Source organism: Grus americana, chromosome 1, assembly GCF_028858705.1.
Source record: "Grus americana isolate bGruAme1 chromosome 1, bGruAme1.mat, whole genome shotgun sequence".
Lineage (NCBI taxonomy): Eukaryota > Metazoa > Chordata > Aves > Gruiformes > Gruidae > Grus > Grus americana.
The window spans coordinates 155142874-155169335 of record NC_072852.1 but is presented as its reverse complement, the minus strand read 5'-3'; the positions used below and the strand labels follow the sequence as shown (position 1 = coordinate 155169335).

General features: G+C 39.3%; 1 protein-coding gene across 3 annotated transcripts in view; it reads left to right on the top strand.

Moving 5' to 3' along the window:
* MYO16 (myosin XVI) overlaps positions 1–26248 on the top strand; it is a 405915-nt gene extending 379667 nt beyond the window's left edge. For all 3 annotated transcript variants that reach the window (XM_054807394.1, XM_054807387.1, XM_054807380.1), the window contains 2 exons: positions 3352–3443; positions 21410–26248. In XM_054807394.1, the coding sequence (XP_054663369.1) occupies positions 3352–3443; positions 21410–21643 (326 nt within the window). In that variant the 3' untranslated portion in view covers positions 21644–26248. The remainder of the gene's footprint in view (positions 1–3351; positions 3444–21409) is intronic.
* The last annotated feature ends 214 nt before the right edge of the window (positions 26249–26462 follow it).

Sequence of the window (26462 nt, the reverse complement as noted above, 5' to 3'; positions counted from 1 at the left end):
GTAGATCCAGCCTGTATGTGAATGCAGAATCACGGAGAGTGGTAGAAGGTTTGGGGAATGATGTGTGGCCACAGCTGCAAAGACCCAGAGACTCTGTGGTGTTGCTGTTGTTTTGCAAAGATGGATGTTGGAGGCCAGGAGGTGCAGGGTCTCTGGTTCAGGCGTAGCAAAGCCTGTGAGACTGGAAGATCTCTGGAACCACAGAACCACTTCTAGATGTCCAGATCTCAATATTTGAAATGCAAGCTCTTTACTGAAGCATCCTAAAAGGAGTATCTGAGAACAGGGCAGAAATGGGAAATAGGAACTATAGGAAAAAGATCAGGCACTGACTGCGGGATCTTCCTTTGGAGCAATACAGAAAAGGCATTACAGGGAGTAAGTGGATAAAGGATTGGGTTTCTAGTTTGAACAAACATACTGCTCGGGACAAGGCCATATTCTTGATTCCGTGAAAAAATGGAATGCATTTCTTTCATTTAACTTCTCCAGTTAGAGATTATTGACTGAATCATATTTCTTGCTATCATTTTCACCACCACATATAATTACAGCAATAGTGTTAGCAAGCATAGTTTTGCCAAAAAATTGCCAAATTAGACTTACTTATGGTAACTTGAGAGTGGTTGCAAGAAAGCCCAGTCTAGATGGTATAATTTGGGCTCCAGCCTGAACCCCTGATTCACTTACGTTCTTGTAGCTCTACCCCTGCCCCTGCTAAGTTGATGCTTCCAACCTCGTGCCGAATCAAGCAAGGTCTTATTCAGAGCACAGCTGTGGTATCCTAATATTTGCTTACATGTACGTAAAGGAAAACTCTCAAAATGTAATCAGCTGCTCCATTTATCTTTCCAAACTCTACCAAGCCTCTGCTTGCCATGTCTGTGACGATGTGCTGGTGCTGTACATGGAAACTTTACTTATTTGATAAGACCTCTTATCGAAGTGCTTTCCATAGAAATAAACAGAAAATCATTGATAACCTTATTCTTAGCTCAAGGCTGTCATGGACGGTAGATCCTAAAGTGTGTAAATATAGTTCAAAAGCAATATCTTTTTCAAAACATGCTGCTGGTCTAGGAAAGCTTTTTCATTCATCTGTGGTGGTCTAGAGTCATGCAAATATTTCACATTATATCTTTTATTTAAATTAAATAACACCTGCTTTTAAAAACCATTTTGCATTAAAATGTGGACAATTTTTATTACTTTGTTTGAGAAGTATCCAAATTGAATCCATGTGAATAAATTATTACTTCAGGAAATTATTTGAAAAAAAGGGATTTGTTTTGTGTTGACAAAAGCTGGATTTCTGGAGGGAAATTTACTTCAAGCATTTAATTTGACCAAAAATATGTGATTTTTCTGAGGGAGAATTTTAAGTTGGAGGACAGAGGACTTCATATAGGTAAGAAAGGAATAGTGGCAACGTACATATATTTTACAAGCCTAGTATACTGGAGACCTTGAGCATCAGACCTTGCCCCAGGACATACCTAATATATCACAGACCAGCTTCAAAAAGTGGTAACTCCGCCTCAGAACAACACATAGTTCAAATCACTGAGAGAACAGGGTCAGAGTCCCTCTCTGTACCAGGCAGAAAAGGACTGAAATGCTGGATTCTCACAAGATTTGTCCTGGCTCCTGAGTGGCAAGCAGGGCTTCCACCTTCTTCACTGCCTGTGTGTGTCCACAGATGATTTGAAGCTATAGAAAGAGATCCATATTTATGAATACTTTACACAGGCTTTATTCAGAAGAACAAAACAAAAAAAAAAAACCCCAACCACCAAACAAACAAAGAAAAAACCCAGCTGTTCCTAGTTACAAAGCTGTGGAGATGCACCATTGTAAGGCGGAAACTAAAAGCAGGGTAGAGAGGCCGAAAAGGAATAAGGATCATTCCTTCTCTTTAAATTTCTTGTTCTATTTCTCTCACAAAGTCAGATTATTTTATGGGATTATTCATGCAATTTATATTTTCATTAATTAAATCATATATCAGTAACCATGTAAGAGTTAATGCTCATTTATCAAAATAAAAAAAAATAAAATAAATTAACACTGAAAATAGCAGGTTGGAACACCAGCATGTTTCACAGTGTGTTTCTATGCCAGTTTCATGATTGAACAAACCAAACATGAACATGAAACAGAACTATGTCACGTGCAGTACATAATCCCATAAGTAGTTTATGATTCATTGCATTTGAACTTGGAATTGTTTCCATTATGGTTCTGTGTATGTTGTGTACAATATGCAAAGAGTGGGGCTCACCTGATTTTTTCTTATCTAAGAGTTACCTATCTAGGCCCAGAATCACCTTACCTAGTTTTAGCCAGACAAAAGGTAGATGCCTACTCTAATCAAATACTTCAGGTTAGATGTTATCCATTTCTAGTTAGTAAATCTCAGGTGATCTACTGAGAACAATTCAACTTGCATATCTCTTAGCAGGGTGAATCCTCTTCTCGTGGTGACTTCCTCCAAAGAAGGAGTAGTGATATGTGTTTATGGGTGCCACAGTAGCATGAAAATTTGGAATATATGCTATACGAAGCCTACCGTGGCGTCTGTGATCCTAGTTTGCGAGGGGCTTAGTAATGCTTGTTGTGGACTCACTGTGTTTCTGCTTCTGCCTTTGCTCCCCCTCATCCCGCCTTTCAGATCCTCTGTAGTGCTATGTGAATGCTCTTCCCACTCCGGCAGAAGCGATGGGGAAGCGCCGGCAGTGACCCTTACGCTAGGGTCACTGGGCAGAGGCGCTTGTTTCTCCTGACTACAGAGGGAGACTACCTGGCTCTTTTACTCTGGATGACTGGGGTTTTACACAGCTAAATTTTGAGCAGCTAATTCCCACATGGAGAGTGCACAATAAGTCCAGGAATCACAAAAAACACTCTGTACTGAGGAGATGAAGTTGTAATTCCTGGACCTACTATTGACTTCCCGTGAGACCTAGAGACATTATTTGAGAGCAGACCGCAGCCCTGTTTTCCATTCCCTTTGCATTGCTTCTGCAATGAAAAGGAGCCAGGGGAAGAGGAGCCAGGGATTTCCGCATTGCAGGAGGAATCCCTGGCCGGTGTACAGGTAATGTGTTATTTGTAGGCTCTTTCAGTACAATTGCTCCTTCTGTAAACCAGCATGTGTACCTATGATGCTATTCAGTCTAGGTAAACAATAATTGTTCCAGTTTCAATAAGCATGGAAATAGTAAATATCCAGGCAAATGTGTGATTTTTTTCACTCTTTTTTAGTAAAATATGTCAAGGTCTTTTGAATCTCATGCTGAAATCAGCCAATGCATAAATGTCAGAATATAAATTAGTTTTGTTCTGCTTTAGGTTTACCAGAGGAAAATGAATATTCAAGTCTGTCGGCCAGCACTACGGCAGGTTCATCGATTCAAAGACATAGGGAGAGCCACACTAGTCAGGTAAATATTTCATTGACTGTCTACTAGAACCAGTAAAAGAGAAAAAAAATCGTAGTAGCTGCACGTTGAAAACTGTCTTGATTCAAATTCGTGTGTTGGCATTAAAAAATGCAGACTTCTTTTACAGGTTTGTATTGAGCTAAGGACAATAATGAATTTACTCTTAACTTTTTTTGCTGGGAGGATAATCATCCTGAAAGGTTCTCATAGTACAGTTCAAAGTTTATGAAACTCAGTGTTGCTGGTTGTGAGGATGCTATTTTCAGGCAGGAAATATGTCTCTTCATCCTGAGAGGACCAAGATGTTATCCCTCTCAAGATATTCATTCATACCAGAAACAGTTGCATGATAATGAACATCATAGGAGTAAGTGCATAATTATATCATCCTTTTGTATATAAAAGCAGTGAAGACTTTAAAAGTGTTCTTCACTCTTTTTATACAAATATCAATAAGGAAAAATTAAAATGTCTATCAATTAAAACAGCAATAGGTACTGAGGTGGTGTGAAGCTTGCACTTTGGTTCTTTTAAAATTTCTGGTTTGTTAATGTCACTTTATAATAACAACACAGAATTAAGTTTGATGTGCATTAAGTGAACAAAAAGGAATAAAATTTGTTATAATATTTTCTTCATTCTTTTCTTCAACATTTTATATATAATGTGAAACACTTTACTTTCTAAGTAGCCAATTCAGGCATGAAGGCATTCAAGAAATTTTATTTTATTTCACTTAAATGGCATTAATGTATTCTCCTGTTGTCTTTATGTCCTTAGTGCACTTTTCTAAAAGGGTAGTCCTGAGTTATTTTTTTATTTGAGATGACTGTAAGAATTTTACAGTAAAGCCAAATATTGTCTAAAGAGAAAATATGTTGGAGCTGAGAGGAATTTCCTCAACAGAAAACTCTCATTAACCAACAACACAGTTTCCAAACTGTTTTACTAGAAGGTAAGGTACGTGCTTTATCACATTTAAAAGCTACTTGTGTGCGGGGGACAGCTGTCATTTCATTACAGCAACATACTGGCCCTAACCAAGTGAATGAATGTTTGGCCATTGACTCCAACGGGAGTGGGATTCAGCCTTCAACATCATATTCAGTCTTAACGTGACTTTGAAAAACAATAGGTTTTTAACTGAGAAAGTATGTCAGCAAACTAGTACAAAGATCTTCACTTTTTGTTTTTCTGCCCCATTGTCCAAAGCACCAGCATAACTACAATGCCTATTCTCAGCTGGAAAATTGTGCCAAGGCAGCACTCGGCACTACGTTAAGCTCTTCAGAGACATAAGCGAGGCCGGACAGAGCCGCTCTGGCACATACATAGCTACATACATGTCTTGCGCACAATAACAAATCTTTGCCATCACCATACCTCTCAGTCTCTCAAAATGTCCTTTGATCACATTATGAAAAAATACTTACAGGTCTACTATCTGCAGATCAGTATACCGGATGAGGATATGGGATTATGAAGATGACTGGAGGCAATGTTTTCAATTATCTCTTACATTTTTTAATGATCAACCAAATACTTATTAGGCATCAGAGTGGCCCAAGAGTCCTCTCCAGTGAATGAAAAATCCAAGTCCCAGACACTGCTCCAGTTATAAACCTCACACAGTGAGTCACTTTTGTCCTGGAGCACCTTACACCTCTATTGCTAAAATGCTTGCCTGGGATCAAGGAGGATCACATTTAAATTACTACATCAGTGCAGTACACAGAGAGTTAAATGAACTGGGTATAGAGGAGCCATTGTCGTCCTCTTATCTTTGCAAATGGAAACTGTATCCTTATGTGAAATTAGTCTGCAACATTTAAATGCTTTATTTTAGAAGCAAGTCTTTTACCATTTACAAACTTGTATTTTTGATTTTTCCAAAACTACTTGCCAAAAGCTGAACACAATTTCAATTCAGTACTGTGAAATGTCAGTTTTCAGTAAATAGATCTTTTGCCAAAGAGTTTCACAAATATTTAAAATAGATTCCATGCCATGTACTCAGAATTACATGCAGGGGCAATCCTTAAATGCAAGCTCAGTAAGGACTGTGGCAAGTTTAGGGAAGGAACCTGCAGTTCTGTGATTTTTGATACAATTGCCTTAATGAATAAACATCTTCCAAAATGGTGTTGCCAAAAGAAAAAGAAAAAAATCCTCCTCCCACAAAAAGAAAAAAAAAATCTTAAAAAAGTCTATCCTCAAAAGGCTGAAAATTCTTACTGTAAAAATCATTCCTCGCCATTTCCAAAGCACGGCATATATTTGAAAATGATTGGGTTTAATTACAGTTGACATTTCTTAACATGCTGCTGGTGACTATAACAGCGTACAACCCTATTGTAAAAGTCTTTGCCAGGCTTCACTGCAGTAACCTTATCACTTTAAAGTAATTCTTGCACAGACGTATGAAATAGGACAGATTGTTTCACAGATCTGTGAAGTACTGATTGACTAATTGCTTTAGAGAGAGAAACATAGACTGGGTCCTTGGATTTCTTGGCAGACACTCTGTCATTTCAGCTAAAGGAAACTGGTTCATTAGCTTTCAGGCACTTCTAATATTTATGGGGTTTTTAATATCTCCCTGCTAGTTCCTTACTGTAGTGACAGGAGTTAATTTCATTTTTGTCACAGGATCTCCAGGCCCATGTACATCCAACTAAAGTTTAGGCATTATGGCTTACGGTACCATCATGTTGTCACATCAGGTGATAATTACCTGCATCACTGCCTGATACTTCCTGCACACTGCAAACCTACACACTTCAGAGAGCAAATTCTTCAGCTCAATATCTGTCAACATGTATCATAAGGATCAATCTTTTAACAAACACTTTTGGAAGCAATTACCAAGTATAAAATATCATGCAGATGTGAACTCAGCAACTTACCTGATCACTTCTAAAGTAAAGTCTGCTGAAAACAAACCAAAAAAAAGTTCACTGTTGACCATAAATTTTACTTTTCTTAAAGATCAATTTTTGTCAGAGTGAGAAAGGACAAAAATTTTTAAAAAAAGTTAAAATACTAACAAAATACTTCTCATTTAAAAGTTATGGAATAAAATTCTACGTTCTTCTGGTAGAAAAAGGGAAAGGTTATTAAAAATAAAGTTTGATTTTTGTCTTATCAGAAATGAAAGAACTCACATGAAAAGAAATGAAAGTCTTCCATGTTAAAAGAATAGCGAAGTATTTTTTTTTTAAACTAATACCTTTCCCTTCATATTGTTCTGTGGCTGTACAGTTGTAGATCTCCAAGTGACTATATCTATAGGTTGCAAGTAAATACCACAAAAAACATAAAGAACCTAACATCTGCTATAACAGTGTAGCATCATCTTCATCTTCAGTGAAGATGAAAACTGAACCATGAATTTGGGGGTCAAACCAGTTATCAAGAAGCTCACCGACAAGGAGCACCTGGTAGAGGATGTGAAGCTCAAGGGCAGCCTTGGCTGCAATGACCACAAAATGGTGGAATTCAGGATCCTCAGGGCAGCGAGGAGGGCGTGCAGCAAGCTCACTATGCTGGACTTCAGGAGAGCAGACTTTGGCCTCTTCAGGGATCTGCTTGGTAGAATACCATGGGACAAAGCCCTGGAAGGAAGAGGGGCCCAAGACAGCTGGCTAATATTCAAGGGTCACCTCCTCCAAGCTCAGGAGTGATGCATCCCAACAAAGAGGAAGTCAGGCAAAACCACCAAGAGGCCCCCATGGATGAACAAGGAGCTCCTGGGCAAAGTCAAACAAAAAAAGAAAGCCTACAGAGGGTGGAAGCAAGGGCAGGTAGCCTGGGAGGAATACAGAGAAACTGTCCGAGCAGCCAGGGAGCAGGTTAGGAAAGCCAAAGCCCTGATAGAAATTAGTCTGGCCAGGGACGTCAAGGACAACAAGAAAAGCTTCTATACGTATGTTAGTGAGCAAAGGAGGACGAGGGAAAATGTGGGTCCCCTCCGGAATGAAACGGGTGAGCTGGTGACCCAGGATATGGAGCAGGCTGAGGTACTGAATGACTTCTTTGCCTCAGTCTTCACTGGCAAATGCTTGAGCCGCACTGCCCAGGTCACAGAAGGCAAAGGCAGGGACTGGGAGAATGCAGAACCGCCCACTGTAGGAGAAGATCAGGTTCAAGAATATCTAAGGAACCTGAAGGTGCACAAGTCCATGGGACCTGATGAGATGCATCCACGGGTCCTGAGGGAACTGGCGGATGAAGTGGCCAGGCCACTCTCCATCATATTTGAGAAGTCCTGGCAGTCCGGCGAAGTTCCTGCTGACTGGAAGAGGGGAAACATAAGCCCCATTTTTAAAAAGGGAAAAAAGGAAGACCCAGGGAACTACAGGCTGGTCAGTCTCACCTCTGTGCCTGGCAAGGTCATGGAGCAGATCCTCCTGGAAACTATGCTAAGGCACATGGAAAATAAGGAGGTGATTGGTGGCAGCCAACACGGCTTCACTAAGGGAAAATCATGCCTGACAAATTTGGTGGCCTTCTATGATGGGGTTACAGCCCAATGGTGGACAAGGGAAGAGCAACTGACGTCATCTACCTGGATTTGTGCAAGGCATTTGACACTGTCCCGCACGACATCCTTGTCTCTAAATTGGAGAGACATAGATTCGATGGATGGACCACTTGGTGGATAAGGAATTGGCTGGATGGTCGCACTCAAAGAGTTGTGGTCAACAGCTCAGTGTCCAAGTGGAGAACAGTGATGAGTGGCGTTCCTCAGGGGTCGGTACTGGGACCACCACTGTTTAACATCTTGGTCAGCGACATGGACTTTGGGATCGAGTGCACCCTTAGGAAGTTCATTGACGACACCAATCTGTGTGGTGTGGTCGACACACTGGAGGGAAGGGATGCCATCCAGAGGGACCTCGACAGGCTGGAGAGGTGGGCCCGTGCGAACCGCATGAAGTTCAACAAGGCCAAGTGCAAGGTCCTGCACGTGGGTTGGCGCAATCCCAAGCACAACTACAGGCTGGGTGGAGAATGGATTGAGAGCAGCGCTGAGGAAAAGGACTTGGGGGTATTGATTGATGAGAAGCTCAACATGAGCCAGCAGTTTGTGCTTGCAGCCCAGAAAGCCAACTGTGTCCTGGGCTGCATCAAAAGAGGTGTGGCCAGCAGGTCGAGGGAGGTGATCCTGCCCCTTTACTCTGCTCTTGTGAGACCCCACCTGGAGTACTGCGTCCAGCTCTGGGGGCCCCAGTACAGGAGAGACATGGAGCTGTTGGAGAGAGTCCAGAGGAGGGCCATGAAGCTGATCAGAGGGCTGGAGCACCTCTCCCATGAGGACAGGCTGAGAGAGTTGGGATTGTTCAGCCTGGAGAAGAGAAGTCTCTGGGGAGACCTTATAGCAGCCTTCCAGTACCTGAAGGGGCCTACAGGAAAGCTGGGGAGGGACTGTTTATCAGGGAGTGTAGTGACAGGACAAGGGGTAATGGGTTTAAGCTGAAGGAGGGTCGATTTAGATTAGATATTAGAAAGAAATTCTTTACCCTTAGAGTGGTGAGGTACTGGAACAGGTTGCCCAGAGAGGTTGTGGATGCCCCCTCCCTGGAAGTGTTCAAGGCCAGGTTGGATGGGGCTTTGGGCAACCTGGTCTAGTGGAGGGTGTCCCTGCCCATGGCAGGGGGGTTAGAACTAGATGATCTTTGAGGTCTCTTCCAACCCAACCCACTCTATGATTCTATTTTATGATTCTAAGCTTCATGCACTTTAGTCTGTTTGGATAGTAGATCTTTAAGAAACTATCTGTTAGCAAAGAGCCAGACATATTCTTTTCACGAACGCTGCACACCAGCTTCCATGTATTTTGTGCTTTCTTTGTAAACCAAAACGTTCTAGTCAAGGAAATCTTCAAAATGTAAACTAGAAATCTACAGTATGGTACTGTAAGAAACAATATCCTAATCTACCCTTACAAGAAAATCTGCTTTGCTCTTGGTGACTAAGCCCACATATATCAACTGCAAGGACAGCATCTAACTCAGCTTCCACAGAAAAACTTTTGGTAGCTGTGCTCTGCCTCTTGCTCCCTGAACAGCAGAAAACCAGGAAACTTCCTTTTCCAAATTTGATTTAAAATTACTGATTTAAAATTATTTAAATGGTTACTGTTTCAAATTGCTTCAGTGATTTGTTAAACAGTTTGGGACTTCCAAATGTGCCTGGATCTGTCATCTTGAATTCTTATCCCGTAATTTCCTTCCAGAGGCAAAGAAACCACCAAAATGGAAGAGATGTTTCTTCTGGTCATTTGTGACATAATCTTGCTTAGATAGAAAATTTTGTTATGACTAAGAGTCATTTCTATTCAGTCATGCTCCAGGAAGTGATCCCAAAACATACTGGAGACTCCACAAATGTTGAAATTGCCTAGCAGGATCTAAAACCCCAAACCTCCTCTAAAATAAAAAAGCTTCATAAAATATTACCTCTGTGCTCCTTTTCTTTTACACAAAGCATTTCTCAGTTACTTAGCCAGTCCAATAGGTTCTCTTCTTCAGACTGTATTTATCGCTTCCTCTGTTCTTGATAGCTCCTATGAGTGTGTGTGTTTAAAAGATAGAGCATAAAGACTGTTGAAATATCTAAGATCCTTGGACTGTCAGGAACAGCAGCAAGAGGAAATAGAGTCAACAAAAGCAAGACTATAGCTTTGGCACCTCACACAAAAGCTAAGCAGCCCTGGCGTCTTCTTTTTCACAGATCCAGGACTGTATTTTTTTTTATTATTATTTTTGGTAAAAATATTTTAAAGTTGTTATTAACATTCACTATGAAGTGGGATGTGGTGTGAGAAAGACACAGTGGAATGAAGAAAAGCAGGCCAGCTGAAAGACTCCTTGTTTCTTATGTGGGCAGCAAGAAGAAACATGGTCTGTCTGTAATGGGAGGAGATGGACAACCTGGAAATAATGAACAGATGGGAAGTGAAGGGCAGATTAAAGACTAGAGTGACAATAAGCGTCTGTGTGGGGCGGGAGTGGGGAGTAAAACAGGCACCAGATAAAGGATGATTCGGAGAAGTAAGGTTGGAGGAAGAATAAATTGGCTGAGAGAGAAGGTAAATAATAAAATGGAATAGGGAATTTAGAAAGAGGAAAGAAGGAAGAGCCAGAGAGAAGAAAAAAACCCAACCAACCAACCAACCAAACCCCAAACAAACAGAGAAGTGAGAAAAGCAGTTAAACGGAAGATAAGAAAAACAGGAGGGAAAGAATGGAGGAGAGAGCACAGAGTGATGGAGTGAAGTCAGGGACTAAGGAGTGAAAAAGTAGAAAGTCTATGTAATGTTCCAGATACAATATTCATCTTCATACACATATAAATGTAATCTTTTATGTTCCACAAAATAAAAATAATTATAATAATCCACCTACATCCATAGGGTTGCTTCTGTGTAAGTTAGTTCGCAACCATAGTCCCCTGTAGATTCAGCCATCTGAGAAGGTAGAAAATTTCCCATTAAAAGGTGCAAAGCCTCTGTGCAGTTTAGCTTTCTAGTGGCTGAATGTTGGCTTATTTGTAATCAGATAATGTCATGTGCATTTCAGCGTCCTATGGAAATGGTCCCAGAACAAGATGCAAATAAGCAAGCAGCTTGCCATCCTAGTAGGTTAAGTAGTATCAGACATACAATACACCCTGGTGTAAGATTTTGGTTACTCACTTCTGAAACATGTTTTATCTGTCACGTGCTCAAAGAGGTAAGATAAAAAATGATGGTTATTTTTTCACATATTGTTATATTAAAAAAATCTGCAGTCTTATCTCTTCTATTTTGTTTAAACCCCATAGTGCAGGTTGGCAGATTACAGTAATGTAGGAGCCAACATCTGACAATGAAAAATTGGAAACGTCTTTTCATATTCGTGAAGAATGTATTTATTGTTTCATTACAGCTTAAGCCATAGCTCTTATTTCATGAAATCTTATTGCTTTCAGCAGTCTCTTCCCTCAGAAAGAGCTGCATATTCATTATGGTTTCAAGGGCCTTCTTTGTTCCTACTTGATTTAATATTTGTTGCCAATCACTTCTTTTGTTGACTGTTCAAAAGTTAAAAGAAAAGAATACTCAAGAATGCAATGTGTTGCTACCCCCCGCCCATTGTCACAGTTCTAAACACTGGGCTTTAACGTTCGTTATTAATGTCTGTCGTGTTTGCCTATTAGCTGGAAGTAATCTTTGATCATCTTTGAAGCAAAATGTGGCAATCAAACAAGTCTGGTGTAATAAAAAAATCACTAACGCCTTTGTAAACACATAACATCCAAGAGAGGACATAGCATGTTATATATTTATCATTGATCTGAATGAGTATATCCCCCTGAACTGTGATTTGTTTATTGTTTTGACAGTAATGTCAAAGAATTCTCTTTGTAGTGTCTCATACAGACAAAAATCAGGTCTTATAACACAGTGCGGCTTTATTTTTAGAAGACTTACAGTCAAAAATATGTGCCTTATAGACCAAATGGTATGAGGTAACGCATCATATAAATTCATCAGTAGGTACAGTATCTTGTGTTTCTGTATCGAGGGCTTTTGGAGGGCTGATGCCCCTCTCGTCAGCAAGTATGTCCCAGATCTGACTGCTGTGACCTCCAAAAGGGAAAGCGCAGGTTCTCCCCTTGAACCAGTAGATGCCACAGTCAGCTCCCTACACGTTTGAGGTGCCTTTTCTGTCTCCACTCCTTTGTCCTCATTGCATTTTCCCCTGGTAGAAGGCTGTGATTGCTGCGGAGGAGGGAACAAAACCTCCTGAGCATCCCCTGTGCCCTCCCTAAGCTCAGGTATTTGGCTAAAGTGTGTAGTTATTCCCCTTGCGCTGCCCCAGTAGCCAATGGGTCACCTTAAAAGGCTGCTTCTAATTTGAGTTCAATGGGAGTGTGGTCCACTACCCTACTGACAGCACCTGTGGAGAGTGACCTCACTTCTGACTTAATCATAAGTGCCTGGCATGAGCGAGACTAAATTGGTCCCTCTGCCCTTCATTCTCTTGCTGTCACACGCTGCCACACACATGTAGATCAGCAGAGATTTAGGCTGCTAAAAGACCATAAATTCAGTGGTGTTTGCCTTTAATGTTGTTTGACCATAAGTGTAGTGTTTTTATACAAGAAAGGATGATACACAACATTAGCAAATATGAGTTGATGATTGTTTTTGTAATTACTTCGAAAGCATTGTGGCAAACCTAGTCTCTAACTGATCGAGCACAATATCTCCATTAATATCACAAAGCAGCAGTGAACAATTAAGTAGCAACATGATTCAGTTTTTCAGATATCTTCTCTTAGATTATGTACAGTGGTATCAGCATTATTAGGTCAGCTGTTCTGAAGACCTCTACGATAAATGATTTGTTTTCAGAACTCATCTTGAGAAAGGCACAGTTGCTGTCCTGAACATCATCTTTTTCTCAAGCGTCAGAGGCCAATTAGGAGGATGCTGTGAAGGTTTTAAAAAGCATTATGTAGTCAGTTTATCTGGAAAGAGAAACATTACCTTAGAGAAAAACCCAGTATATTTCAATATTCGTTGATGTTTTCGTCACTCTGGGAAGGTGTCATTTTGTAGTTGATATCCGAAATCTAGAGCTGAAAGAAACTCAGCCAAAACAAATAATAATAAATAAATAATTGAAACCCACAACGTCCAAATAAGTAAATAAAATATACCCCTGTTTTGAATGTAGCAGCTTGTCCAACTGTATTCCCAGCTCGGGTAGTCAGAGTGCCTGATGTGTGCTGTCATATATTAATGAACATTGCCTACCTTGTTCTACTACTTTCTGCCAGATTACACATTACAGCTATACTCAGGATTTGTGTACCGATTTTATTTTGCAAAGATATAATACCTCCATTTGATCGCTGAAATAATATCTCCAAGCTGTATGGACGATGATAACCTAATTAATTGAGGACATTGTGGTGCCAGACATCTTACTGCTTCACTGAGGGAAAGGTATGGAAGACCAAGCCCTGCTGTTGCAACTAAAATGTATTCCTGAAAAAAAAAAACAAACCACAAAAAACCCAAAAAACACCCAAAACCAAACACCCTCCCTCAAAATCAAAAAATAAAAAACCAAACCAACCAAACAAAAAAAAACCCAACTAGAAAACCCCAAGAGTATGAGAGAAAATCAGACAACTTACACCAGAAGTAGAATTGTGGTCAGATGAAGAATATAAAATCTCCCGTCCGAGGCACACCAAAGGTGTGTGCAGCCCAGGAGTCTCTTTCTGACAAAAACGAGAAGGCGCTGCAGCCACTGGAAAACAGAGAGGTGCGGGGCGTCTCTTTTGCTGGTGTGATCTCTCAGTTTCCAGCGGTCTGTGAGGAAGGGCCCTCTGGGGGCAGAGTTCATTTTGGAGCTAGTAATCCTTAGTGGACTTTTCTTTCATGATTTTTTCTGGAAAATCCTTTCAGAAAGTCAAACCAAGGCAAATAGTGGAATTAAATTTTTTTAGGATGAAACGCGAGAGTTTTCCAACTGCCACGTGATAGCAGAGGACTGGACTGGACAATCAAAGATGCCTGTGTGGTCTCTGACACCAGAATATCCGGCTTCCAGCATCGCCCCATGACTGATGTTTGGAAGAAAATTAAAACTGCCCCTCAAAAAAAACCAGACAGCTGGAAAATGCTTGTCAGAAGGGAAAACATTTCTTCCTGATTCTTGTGGTGATCCTATTTTGTTCAGAAATGTAGTCCCTTTTTAGTTTTATTTTAAATACAAAGTTACTTTAAGATTAGCCCCGATTTTTAAATATCAGCAAAGTTATAACTTCCTTTGGTATGTCATCTATATAATACCTGTTCTAAAGGTAGTTTATTGTTTTGATGTAATAAGAAATTTTAACTGAGAGAGAAAAATATTTTCTTGTTTAGAACAAGGCAAAAGCAATATATATATATATATCAGTTATGGATCTCATGTTTAACTGTATTTAAGCTGGCATACCTCTTCCAGAGCAATTCCAGATTTGCACCAGACAGAGCACCTGTTGTCTTTGCCATTTTTTCCTTTCCCAAAAACCCACTCACTATCCAGTTAGGAGGTTTATTTTTGGAAGTTATAAGGTTGCTCCACACACAAAAAAAAAAGAAAAAAAATCATCAGTAATTTAAAAGAATGATTAAGTAAAATCACTTTATTGTTGCATATCACATATCAAGTTTTTACGTCCAGTGGGTCTGCATTTGCAAAAAAATGCATGTCCCAGCATTCACAAGACAATCACATGAATCAGCTTCAATCCCAGTGGCACATTTGTGTTTGAAGATTTTTAATTGGAATTTAGAAGCATGTAAACTCATTTATCATAGCTGCTCTCTACTCCCTGCTGGGGTCTTACATGGCCAATGCAGGTTTCCCAATCAAACACAAATTTACATGTTGATTTGATTTATGTTGAATGCTTGCCTAGGCTTCTTAACACACCCTTGGTTTACTGTGTGCTTTCCCCTTGTATCTTTAAATAAGTGTTGCATTGGTAAATAACATGTAGGCTGACAGATTTTTTTTTTTTCTTGATTCAAGAATTGGTGGAAAAGCAATCCTTTCCTGATTTATGCTCTTTTGTAACACACAAAAACCCAAACATATCTGTTTGAACCTCAGGGGTCAGGATTTTTTGAGAGGTTTCAGCGTGCCTGTCCTGTGGTTTGGAAAAAGAGATGTGACATGCATGTTTGGAAGCAGTCAGTGCTTATCAGATGCAAAAAGAAAAGAGAGAAAGATGAAGCCGTTAAAACGAGTTAGAAACACTTTTGTGAGAGAGATGCAGGCCTGTCACAAGTTGAATCTAAATGTGTTGGTCTTGCTAATAATCGCATACAGTAAGTATTATTTCCAGAATTACTGAATGAAATTGTGTCTTCAATTTTGAAGTGAGAGGTGAGAACATCCTCATCACTTCTGTCTTTAAAAGTGATGATCCACAGGAGACCCACTGGGGTTTGGGAACTGCGTTTGAGGGCTCTACTAAAGATACCTGCGAGTCACCTATTGGCTAAAATGTGTTCTGCTTACATTTTTAGGCAGCCTACAAACTGGAAAATATTAAAACCATGGGGTTTGTCAAGGCAATTCAGTTTCTAAGATAATTATGATAATTTATCATCAACATTTAACATTTATTTTATAATTCACTTTAGATCCTGATCAAATTTTAGAAAAGTTAAATCATTGCTGTTCTAGACTCAGACTCCCCATGGGTTCCGTGATGGGACCTCAACTTTACTAACAATGTAAAACACTAATGGAAGAGAAACATAATAATGCTGTAATAATTAATTGTGAGTATCTACTGACAGTTACTTTGACAAATCCATTAAACAAAATAATTGGCAATATTTCTCTAAAGGGAAAATACGGGCTAGCTACCTCATGCAAATATCTCAGGAGCATAGCTTTATATGCTATACACGTCCTTAAACTGTGTTATGATTTAAAAATCTGATTTCTGCTGTGCTTATATGTCTATATTCAGGAATTTTACTAAAACTTACAGAAGCAACTAAAACAGAACTGTAATAAAACATGCAGAGCTACATTTTGTGCAATGAAAATTATTTGTAGGTTTTAACATCCAAGAATGTAATTAAATACTTCTGTTCATTTTCTGGTGAATAGTAGTAGAAAAATCAATGCAATCACAAATGACCAAAAAAATTACTAGAGTACAATACACATATTTTTGAAAAAGTAAACCCTACATTTGGTCAGGGAGCGAGAAAAAAAAAAAAAAGGTGAAATACTCAAAAAGAATCTACTAATACAAATTAGTAAATCTCTGTCTGGCAGACAGTTTAATGAGTCCTTTAGCCATAGCTGGATGATTAAGACTGTGTTGCATTTGACACATAAATAGACAATGTAATCTCTGTGTTACTTCTGAATGTTACAAAATATCCTCTATAAAGTTATAGCATTTGATCTTTTAATGACTAAGGAATTTCCAGAGATTCTAGAGCCAAATCTCTAAATAACTCAAATTAAAGTTAATTTTAAATGGACCTGTTAATCTTGTTATCTGGCATACCTTTTATCAGAAATGATTTAAAAAGGTGAAACCTCCAACTTTCCATAATTTCCATAATTAAAAACTCACTGAATTTTTTAACTAGCCTAAGAAATAAGACCATAATTAAAATAATTTATTGACTTATAGCAACTTATCTTGATTCTAAGACAAAGTTAAAATTCAGTATGTCTGCTTTAGGTCATAAAGTGAAATCTAGGCTGAATTTAGAAGCCTAAATCCAGAAGGTGCTTCAGGGGCTCATTCTCCAATGACTATGCAATACTTAAATGTGTATGACTCGGTAGGCCAAATCATGCTCTAAGATTCTCATGGTTGCCAGCATACAACCAAAGTGCTCTGTCTCCACTATCTCTTGTGCACTAAAGCCAGAAGGGACTCGCTCTGAAGGCTTTCCTTTAGCCTACCTATCACACGTTGACAGCACAAAGCACAGGACCCAAAGTCCTTCTTCCTTGCATTCAGAGTCCACCTCTTGTAGTCGCAGTGTCCTCTCAGCATGTGGGACCTCAGTCCTTCCTTAACCTGAGAGAAGTCAAATCCACATCTTCTTATTTCCCAGTATGCTCTAACCACTAGATAATGGTGAAAGTCCTTCCATGTATGTCCTGATGGAACCGAGCCATTGGTACTGTGTCACCAACCAAAATCTCAAATGCAAAGAGGAGAGCACTTGCTTCTGTAGTCTGATAGTTTGGGCTGTGAGATGGGAGGAATGAATCCTGGGTTCTCTTCCCTGGGCTGCTCATTACAAATTTATTTTGTTCATCTTGCTGTATTTTTCAGTGGAAGATATGGATCTTGTTTAACTGCTTCAGTCCATTGCAGTTTCCAATGAATAGCTTTGGTAACTCCACATGCTCTTCTCTTCTGCATCACTGTCTTTGATACTTCAGCTTTTCTTGTTTGCTCGGTAAGGACTCTGGATACCAAACACAGGATGGTGTTTCCACCAGATGGCAGGGCTGTTAAATACTAGGTATTCAAACGCTATCTCTTTTTGTGGGTCTAGCCCAAATGCTATGCTGCCCATATCTGATTGACCATTGACTTTGAGTAGGAAAATCCTGGTCTACAGTTGGTACCATCTCTACTCCCTAATGGTTGAAGTTGTTTGTTCAGTGTTCATTAAAAAGATCAGTAGTCTTAAAGTAATTGCTTCCTACATACCTCATTCACCCTTCACAAACGGGTGTTCAGGATATAGAATAATAATGAAGAAACATAGCTTGCTGTTTTACATTGTGCTTAATGTAAAATTATTCAGCAAATCTTTCCTATAATGAATATGTATAATAAATCTTTAGCTTCTCACAGGTCTAATCATGAATGGAAAAGAGAAAAGACATCATGTTATTCAAATAGTTCTAATTAAATTAATTGATTCGTTTAAAGCTCTGCCATTTCTTTGGCATTTTCCCCCATTTCATTTCCATTGCATTTCCATCCCATGTCCTTCATCCAAGTTGGAATATAAACTTTTTCCATCTTACTTACCAGATCAATCTCATAATGAATAAAGATTTGAGATATTTTTCCACTCTTGTTTAAAAAATACAATCAAAGATGTACACGTATTTGTGGACTGGGCCAACATTTGTCCACTGTACACTGGAAAATGAGCTCTATAGTGAAACTGCTGACCCAACATTAAATTACAGCTTGCATAAGCAGGGTCAGGATAATAAAGCTTCTTCAGTGCCTATAAGCTATAAATAGGATGCATTTGTCAATTGCCTTGCCCAGGCAAAACGTACTCACTTTTCACCCTGCACCTGTGTGCCTTTATGTTTCTTAGAATAGCAATGGCACCGTCTCTATTCAGATACTTTGCCCAGCTTTCAAACCTGAAAATTTCTCTGTACTTCATTAGGGTCATGCTCTCAAACTTCTGTCACCTGAGCACATCCAATAACACAGAGTTTCAAAATATCTGTTTTCTTATAAGTACACTTATCTACCGGTGTTCAGGCACATCTTTGATTATTTATCGCTGAAACTCTTTCATAAGAAACTCTTGCAATGGCAGTCTAACACAGCTTGCTTTTTGTATGCTCCGGCACCTCTCTGAGCAGCATGCCTAATACAGGTTCATGAAATGCCTACAATTTAGATACAAATGAGGTGTCTGAATTAGGAAGGCTGGATTCCAATCTACCTGTTTTCTAAACTGGGTTATGCCCATAATTTAAACCCCCAAAAATCTATAGAAATTGGCCACAGTAAGCCACAGTGCCTCCCAAACTATACAACTGTTCTATAGGATTAAAACTACCTGACTGTCTTGATAAATTGTTTCTAATTACAAACTTTTCATTTGTTTTCTAATCTTTTCTATCCACACTGGAAAAAAAAAAAAAAAAAAGTAATGAGTTTTGGTGCATGAGAAGTCTCTGATATTCCTCTAACAATATCCATGGAACATTTCCTTTTCCTCTGAGTCGCTGAGGTGCCCTGTTGCATTTTGTGTAAACATAAAAGCAAAGAGGTTTTCAATTTCCTGGTGGTATGCAATTGGGATGGCACCAAAATATACTTTAATGAAGTCTTACAAACACTTTCCATTTTTCTTCCTTTTTCTTAAAAATGCAGAATTTACAATTGTACTTGAAATTACAATACCTTTTATTAAGACATTATATAGGTTAATGCATTTCTCTTTGAAGTTTCAACCAACCAGAAATTAAGCAGATTCCCCATCAATCCTCAGGCATTTCCATGTAAGGGCTCATTCCTTCTCTGACAGCACGTGCGAAAGGTCTGACTTGCAGAGGACACGTGTGAAGCAGCAGTGTAAAGCCTGCGTAAAGCTTCTGTACCCAGGTACCTGCTATACCATGAAAGAACTGCAGGATCCACAGGCAATAGCAAAGTCGTCTACCCCGGGGACCTCATTGCCCAGCAGTGATAAAAATGCCCTTCACATCACTCAGCCCTCCTTGCAACCGGAACCCACCAGATGCGCAGTGTCTCATCAGCATTTAAGGGCACTGCACAGCAATCCTTTATCATGGTGACTAACGCACAGTCATCTCTCATTATTACACGGAGTATAAATACAACCTTGACAGGAATAGCCATACTTCTCACGTGAGCCTGTTTTAGTCATGTCACAGGTGCCTCTTGTAGGTGCCCCTGTGGGGTCCCTAAGAAGGAAGGTAGCAGGGTAAGGGCCACGGGCCGTTAGCTGTTATGGTGGGTTTGGTTCATATTCCTACGTAGGTCCCTTCTGCTACAGCATAGAATCATAGAATCTTTAAGGTTGGAAAAGACTTCTAGAATCATCAAGTCCAACCGTCACCCCAACACTATCAAGTCCACTAGACCATGTCCTGAAGTGCCATGTCTACACACTTTTTTGAACACCTCCAGGGACAGTGAATCCACCACCTCTCTGGGGAGCCTGTTCCAATGTCTGACCACACTTTCAGTGAAGAAATTTTTCCTACTATCCAACCTAAACCTCCCCTGGAGCAATTTGACGCCGCATACCCCCAAGCAAGTAGCTCTCAGTACCTGCTCTAGGTGCTGCTCCACTGCATAGGTGCTAAGCAGGTCTTAAAGGACAGTGAGATGGACTTCATAGCTTCATGGACTTGAGCTGTCATGAGGGCTTCAAACTGACTTGAACAAAATAAATGATCGTTGGAACAGAAAAGTTAAATGGGAGACAGGAACAGTTTCTTCTAGGTGGATTATGAATCTAGTACAAAACTGGCTACTTGAGGATGAATTTATAAACAGTTTCAGGCCAACTGAAACTGCATTTTTAGTTGTTAATGTATTCTCTGGAGGAAGACAAGGGCCAGTCCCTGGTTCTAAGGATAACACCTATCTGTGACAAGTAGCATTACTAATTCTAAGCAGCAAAATGGGTTATAGTTTCTTGTTTACGGTTATTTGGGTATTTACATTTAGGGCCAAAACCTGGCTACTTCTGCAGCTGCTATTTCTCTGTGTGAAGGAGTATTTTGTGAGTATAACGGTATTATATGACAACAGTTTTAAGACCACATTGTTAGAAATATGGACTACTTGTCACTGTAGGCATTCTGGTTTGTGTATTTCAGAGGACCGTGTTCATGTACCCTTTGCTGACACAGGGGAGTTTTTTTTCCATTTGTTTCATTTTTGGCACCTGCTTCATACAACTTCAGTTCTGTGACTTTCAGACGTGAGACTGAAATAAGGAATTTCTAAATCATTTTTTTATTATTATTTTCAGTGTAAAGAACAATAAATGGGAACTGGGGGTAGTGAGTTAAGCACAAAATTTTAAACTCGTTTGGAGGAGAAGGTTGCTTCAAATTATTAACAGAGTTGTTTGATCTGTTGTCTTTCAGCTGTAGTATGAATGAGAGCAGCTTTCCCTCAGCAAAAGCATAGAACTTGAATGCTTACCCACATGCATCTATTTATTTCTTTAATTGTAAATATTAGAACGGGAGCACTCACAGCCACTCACCATCTAACATGGCTAAGCCGGGGCACACTGTAGGCATCTCAGGATTTCTGTTCATCATCCTACTAGAATGTGTGGATAAGCTTATAATGCTCCATGGTGCCCTTTGCAAATAATGGATGGAGAGCAGAAAGTGGTTCCCTCCTCACACGGGGCTTGGCAGTATAAAACACCTCTCATGAGTTCAAGGGAAGATTGTTTTGCTGAAAGTCATTATTGTTTATACATCATTATCCATGTCGCTGAGCTCTTTACAAGGGAGAACGGGACCTGAATCTGCCCTGCCCACAGGTTTACATCCGTGACAAAAGAGGCAGAGAATCCTGTGTGAAGTGTCATTCAACATGCACGTTTGGTTTTACACTGCCAGGAGAATTAACTTTATCCACCTTTTTTATTATTTCCTTCTCACTAACAGGTTATTCATCAGCTTAGACTTTCAGAGAATGAGAGTGTGGCTCTGCAGGAGCTTCTAGATTGGAGGAGAAAGCTGTGTGAAGAGAGAGAAGACTGGCAGCAAATCTTGCACAGCACTGAGCAAAGAATCACGGCCCCACCTCCACCCCCTTGTAAAAAGCCAACGCTGCTGAAGAAGGTAGAAGATACCTCCTGCAACAGACTGTCTTCGGGCATATGGGATACCACCATGTGATTCAGATGTGCGTGTTTGCAGACTGTTCGGAATGAAACCATCTAACAACTTCACTCTGCACAATCAGCAAGTTTTCTTCCCTTCATAAAGCGTGCAGGGACTTTTTGTAAGCACTCGTTCAAGAGCACAGGATGGAGGAGCTATTTAGATCTGTCGTGTGTGTGTGCGCATGTGTTTGTTTGTTCCTTTCATATATATACGCACATACATATATGTGTGCAACTGTGAGTATATATATGTATGGTTGTGTATATATATATGGAGACAAACTGCACTATAAGTACTTAGTTTAAAAGTACAAGACAGTCACTTAGAGTTCTCCCACGGACAATGAAGAAGCTATGTTAAGCAAATGATGATGGGGAGAAGTAACTAACAGGCATTTTAGAGAGATCAGGAAAGTCTGTGTGCACACTGTACAGCTGTTTTATATAGTACAAAAATATGATGTTTCTTGTTCCCTAATGAATGGTTTTATTATATTACATGTATACATATATATATTTCTTTGTAGATGTCTGTGTTCTATTGGCGTTGCAAACCTGAAGATTATTTCCATGTTTATTACTGGTGTTTTATAACTTTATGCAATTGGTGCTGTCGTTCTTTCTTCAAAATACAGGTAATAAATTCAGTACTCGCATTTTTCTTTCATAGTTTATCTTTAACAACATACCAAACAGTTTCAACACTGTGTTGTTTTTTCAAAACTGGCAATATCCTTTCTAAAATCCAATCCTGAAATTCTTGCAAAGCTTCTATATGCAGGTGTGATTTGATGCTGTTCACAGTCATGAATTAGAAAGCATGACTTCTTTTTGGTGGACCTGTGTTTCTGAATGTGTGAACTGTGAATTCTGCAGTTACATCTCGAATCTTATTTCATTCTGGGTTATGTAAAATAATGAGGCACTCATTTAGATTATAAGTATGGTTTGAAAATCATACCTGATTATGCGTAAGGTCAGGTGTCAGTGGAAAGATACATAATGGTAATGAGGTATGAAAATAGGGCTGTGATTTACTGTTACAAGCCAGAAGGCTTTATGGAGATGGGTATATCAAAGGATTATGTCGTTACGGTGGTACAGTGATGCATTTATACCTCAAATTTCATGTAATGAAATGGTTTCAGAAATCGGAGCATTCTAGTTGGCGAACATGAGTTCTGAGCAGTAATGTTAATTTATGGAAAAACATGCTACTGGAAACTTGTTAGCTACTGCTCAGCAGTCTTTGAAATACTGCTTTGCCACTAAAAGGTGTTATTTATATATATATGCAGGTATTTTGTCAGGGGCCGCTTATTTTAAGTTCTTGGAGTATGTAGAGCCAGTGTGAAACACTTTTCTTGGCTGTTTGCCCTGTTCCTATTGGGATCCAGGAAAAAGTGCTTGCAATTTTGCAAGTGGATTTAAAACTAATATTTTCAAATGTAAGCTAGCTTAAAAAAAGTGAGCTCACCCTTGGTTGGAAGTTGTTGGGAAAGGAAAAAAACCTGTTTAGAGATGTAGGTTTTTCCATCATGTTTGACAGAAGCTTCAAGCAGGCTGAATGGCAAAAAGCAATCACATGCTTGTTTGTTTGTTTTTACAGGGAAGGAGCAAAACTCAAATTGTTCCCATGAATATCATCAAGCTGTAGGCAGAATTAAGCACCTTCTCTTGCTGGAGATTAAAACAGACATTTTCAATGGACACGGAAGGGGAAACACCAGGTTAGCTCAGCATTTTACCTTGTTAGCACTGTTAGCTTTACAGAAGTCCTCTCTCTAAGACTACCCATTTCTGCTTCATGGAGAAGCAGGGACTGTAGATTCTGAATGTAAGTGGCCATAGATCATGACTTTACCCAGGAAGGGCAGATGACCACTGTGAGGTTACGCAGAAAACAACTCTCACCCGCTCAACAATTAAGTCAGAATGAGGCTTTGCCTGGAAGAATTGAGGTTTCTGCCTTTTTGCTCAGATAACCAGGGACACACAGAGCTCCCTGCGTGAGAGCAGAATGAAATGGCTCCAGAGCTGCATGCAAGAGAGCTAATTAACCTGACCTTGCAACTACATTGCTTCCAGGGTGCAAGTTGCTATCCCTACGTGGGACGGCATCGCTACACATAGCCATTAACAACATCCACAACGGCTAGCCTAGCCATCCCCAACACCTCGCTGCGTGGAGACCTGTAGACGTGCCCTCAGGCTTATCGCTCCTGAAATGGGCCTGGCAAATAGCCCTCTCATAAGCTCTATCATATTGCTAACTCTGATGCCCACTAGCTGGCTTGGTGACTGGTAGCAATCAATCCACAGCAGCCTGGAGGTTTAGGGCAAGCTGTAAAAACTGACTGAGAAACCAGTTTAGACCATGCCAAGATCCCCGCTGCTGCGGCAGCGAGCTTGCTACCAGTCCTCCAGCTTGCTGTTTGTAAGGTGAGCTTGTGTATCTCCAGACAACACCCTTGTCATTGCTGCACTTGCAACACGGGAGTACCCAGAGGGGAGAGAATACATTTGTCAAGTGGAGTTTAAAATGGGAAATAGTATAAATGCACATTATGCTTTTTGCAATCCTTACTAAAAGTTGTCTTAGCGCAGTGATCAGCCTCAGCTGCAGAAACTCAAATGGGGTCTAAGGAACCTTTTTGCTACTTTCAAAGTCTGTATCGTGCCCTATTATGGCAGTATGACCCAAGCGTGGAAAAAAGATGTGTAGATTTTCTAGCAGTTTCATCAATGCAGTGACACGGGAGAAGCCAGTACAAACCTGATTCAGGCAATCTGATTCTGCAGACAAAGGGCAAAGCAGATTATTACCCCCCTGTGCAGAAGGTCTTTGTTCTATTTTTTTGCAAACTTGGGTATTTTCTGGGGCTCTTCCTTAAAGCGTGTAACCACAGTGCAATACGACAAACTAAATAGCAGAAGATGAGAGACCTTTTTTTTTTTTTTTTTTTAATTTTGCTATTAATTCCAGGTTATGTAATGGCTAACTTTTTACTTGGGAAGATTTTCTAGGATATTCCATTAAAATATAGTACTATAGGAATAAAGTATTTGTGTTAAAACATGTTTTAAATATTTCTCTAATGGCAGTAAGACGCTCCAGAGTGTGACTTATGATGTCATAATTCACACCTAGTGTGTTCATTGGTCCCTTGGCCTTTGGCCTCATGCCTAACAATGCAGTTGGTAGGGAATTATTATACCATAATTCACACCCTACTGTGTCTTATTGCTTAAATAACCATACCCCCAGAGGTGTCTTAAAACTACCATTAAAGTTTATATTGTGTATCAAAATGTGTTTACAGGGCTGGGAAAATATACTATTGACATTTTGAAATGTTGCGAAGTAGTTTTAGCAGAACTGTACAGTGCTCATAAATTAATCTCCCCAGTGGAGTATGCACCAGCCAATTACAGTATTTCTTGAGTATATGAAGTCCTCTCTTGCACATTAAAAAATAGCTTAGACAAAAAAAAAGCCTTATGAATTTAATATTCTAAAGGGAAAGATTAAACTCTATGAGCATGCTAATGCCCTTAATATCCAATGAACAATCTGAAATATATTTATATTTGCAATAAAGCAATTTCAGGAAGCTGGGGTTATCATCGGATAATCACTCCTCCACATTGTGCCTTATTGCTTAATTATTAATATGTGAAACAAACAAAACTTCTAACAAATCAGCCTGTCCTTCAGTATAAGGTAAGAAGAATCAGAAATGTTTTCACTTGGTCTTAAAGCCAAGGGAATTCTAAAACTGTATTAAACCAAATAAAAGAAAAACAACAGCTGTTGGCATGAGAAATTTTTAAAGCTTGTAAACCTCACTTGTTACTCCTGAAATAGCACTTGGTGTTTTTTAGTTGCTGTAGTTACATTCCTATTGCAGATTATAAGCAAAACTTTGCTTTTAAAAACTGATTTAGACATTCAGAGAAATACATGCACCAATATTTTACAAAAGATCTGTGTACAGCATGAAGTGATAAACCTTTTAAAAATTTGTATTGTTTACAGTACAATAGTATGATTGTTGAATAAGTGAATTACATTTCCCTTTTTTGCCAGTGATCCTTTTTATTCCTTCTAAAAGGTTGAATTATTTTCATTAATAACTTTATTATATTGCAGATCCTTTGTGTGTGGGACAAAGAATTTCATTAACTTGCTAAGAAAGCGTAATAGATTGTAGCATAGTTCTAAAGTGATAGTAATAGCCATATTCATTGTAGTTTTTAATTCTGCTTTATAGTATTGAGATCCCTAGTAATCCCGTTATTCTTATCTCTATAAAGCCTGCTAATAACTGAAATGTTCTGAGGAACCTAAAATAAGTTTTTGCCATTCACTTGTTAAATAATAAATGTAATTAAACTCTGTACAAGTCAGTTTTCCAGAATGGTATTAAACATTTCATGGCTTTGTGTTCTAAATATATAGTTTTTAAAAAGAAAATACCACCTGAGCAAAAATATTTGACAGCATCTGAACAAAATAGAAGGGCGTATAAGGAAATGCTTTTCTTCCAATTTTGCTGTTCTCTGTATACTCAGGATTTTCATTTTGAGAATAAATAAATCCCAGTGCTGGCTTATACTGTGGCTGTGAGAATTAGATCATTAGCAAAGACCGTCTGTCCTTCCACCTGTGGTTTGGCCATTTCCCTGACCACATGAATGTATGCTGGATCTGGCTGAATCATGGATTTTGCTCTGAAGTGTTTTAGGGAAAAATTTTGTGAAATCATGATTGTCTTTCTGAGGATTTATTACAGTAAATGAAAAAAAAATTATCTTGAATTAGCTAGAAG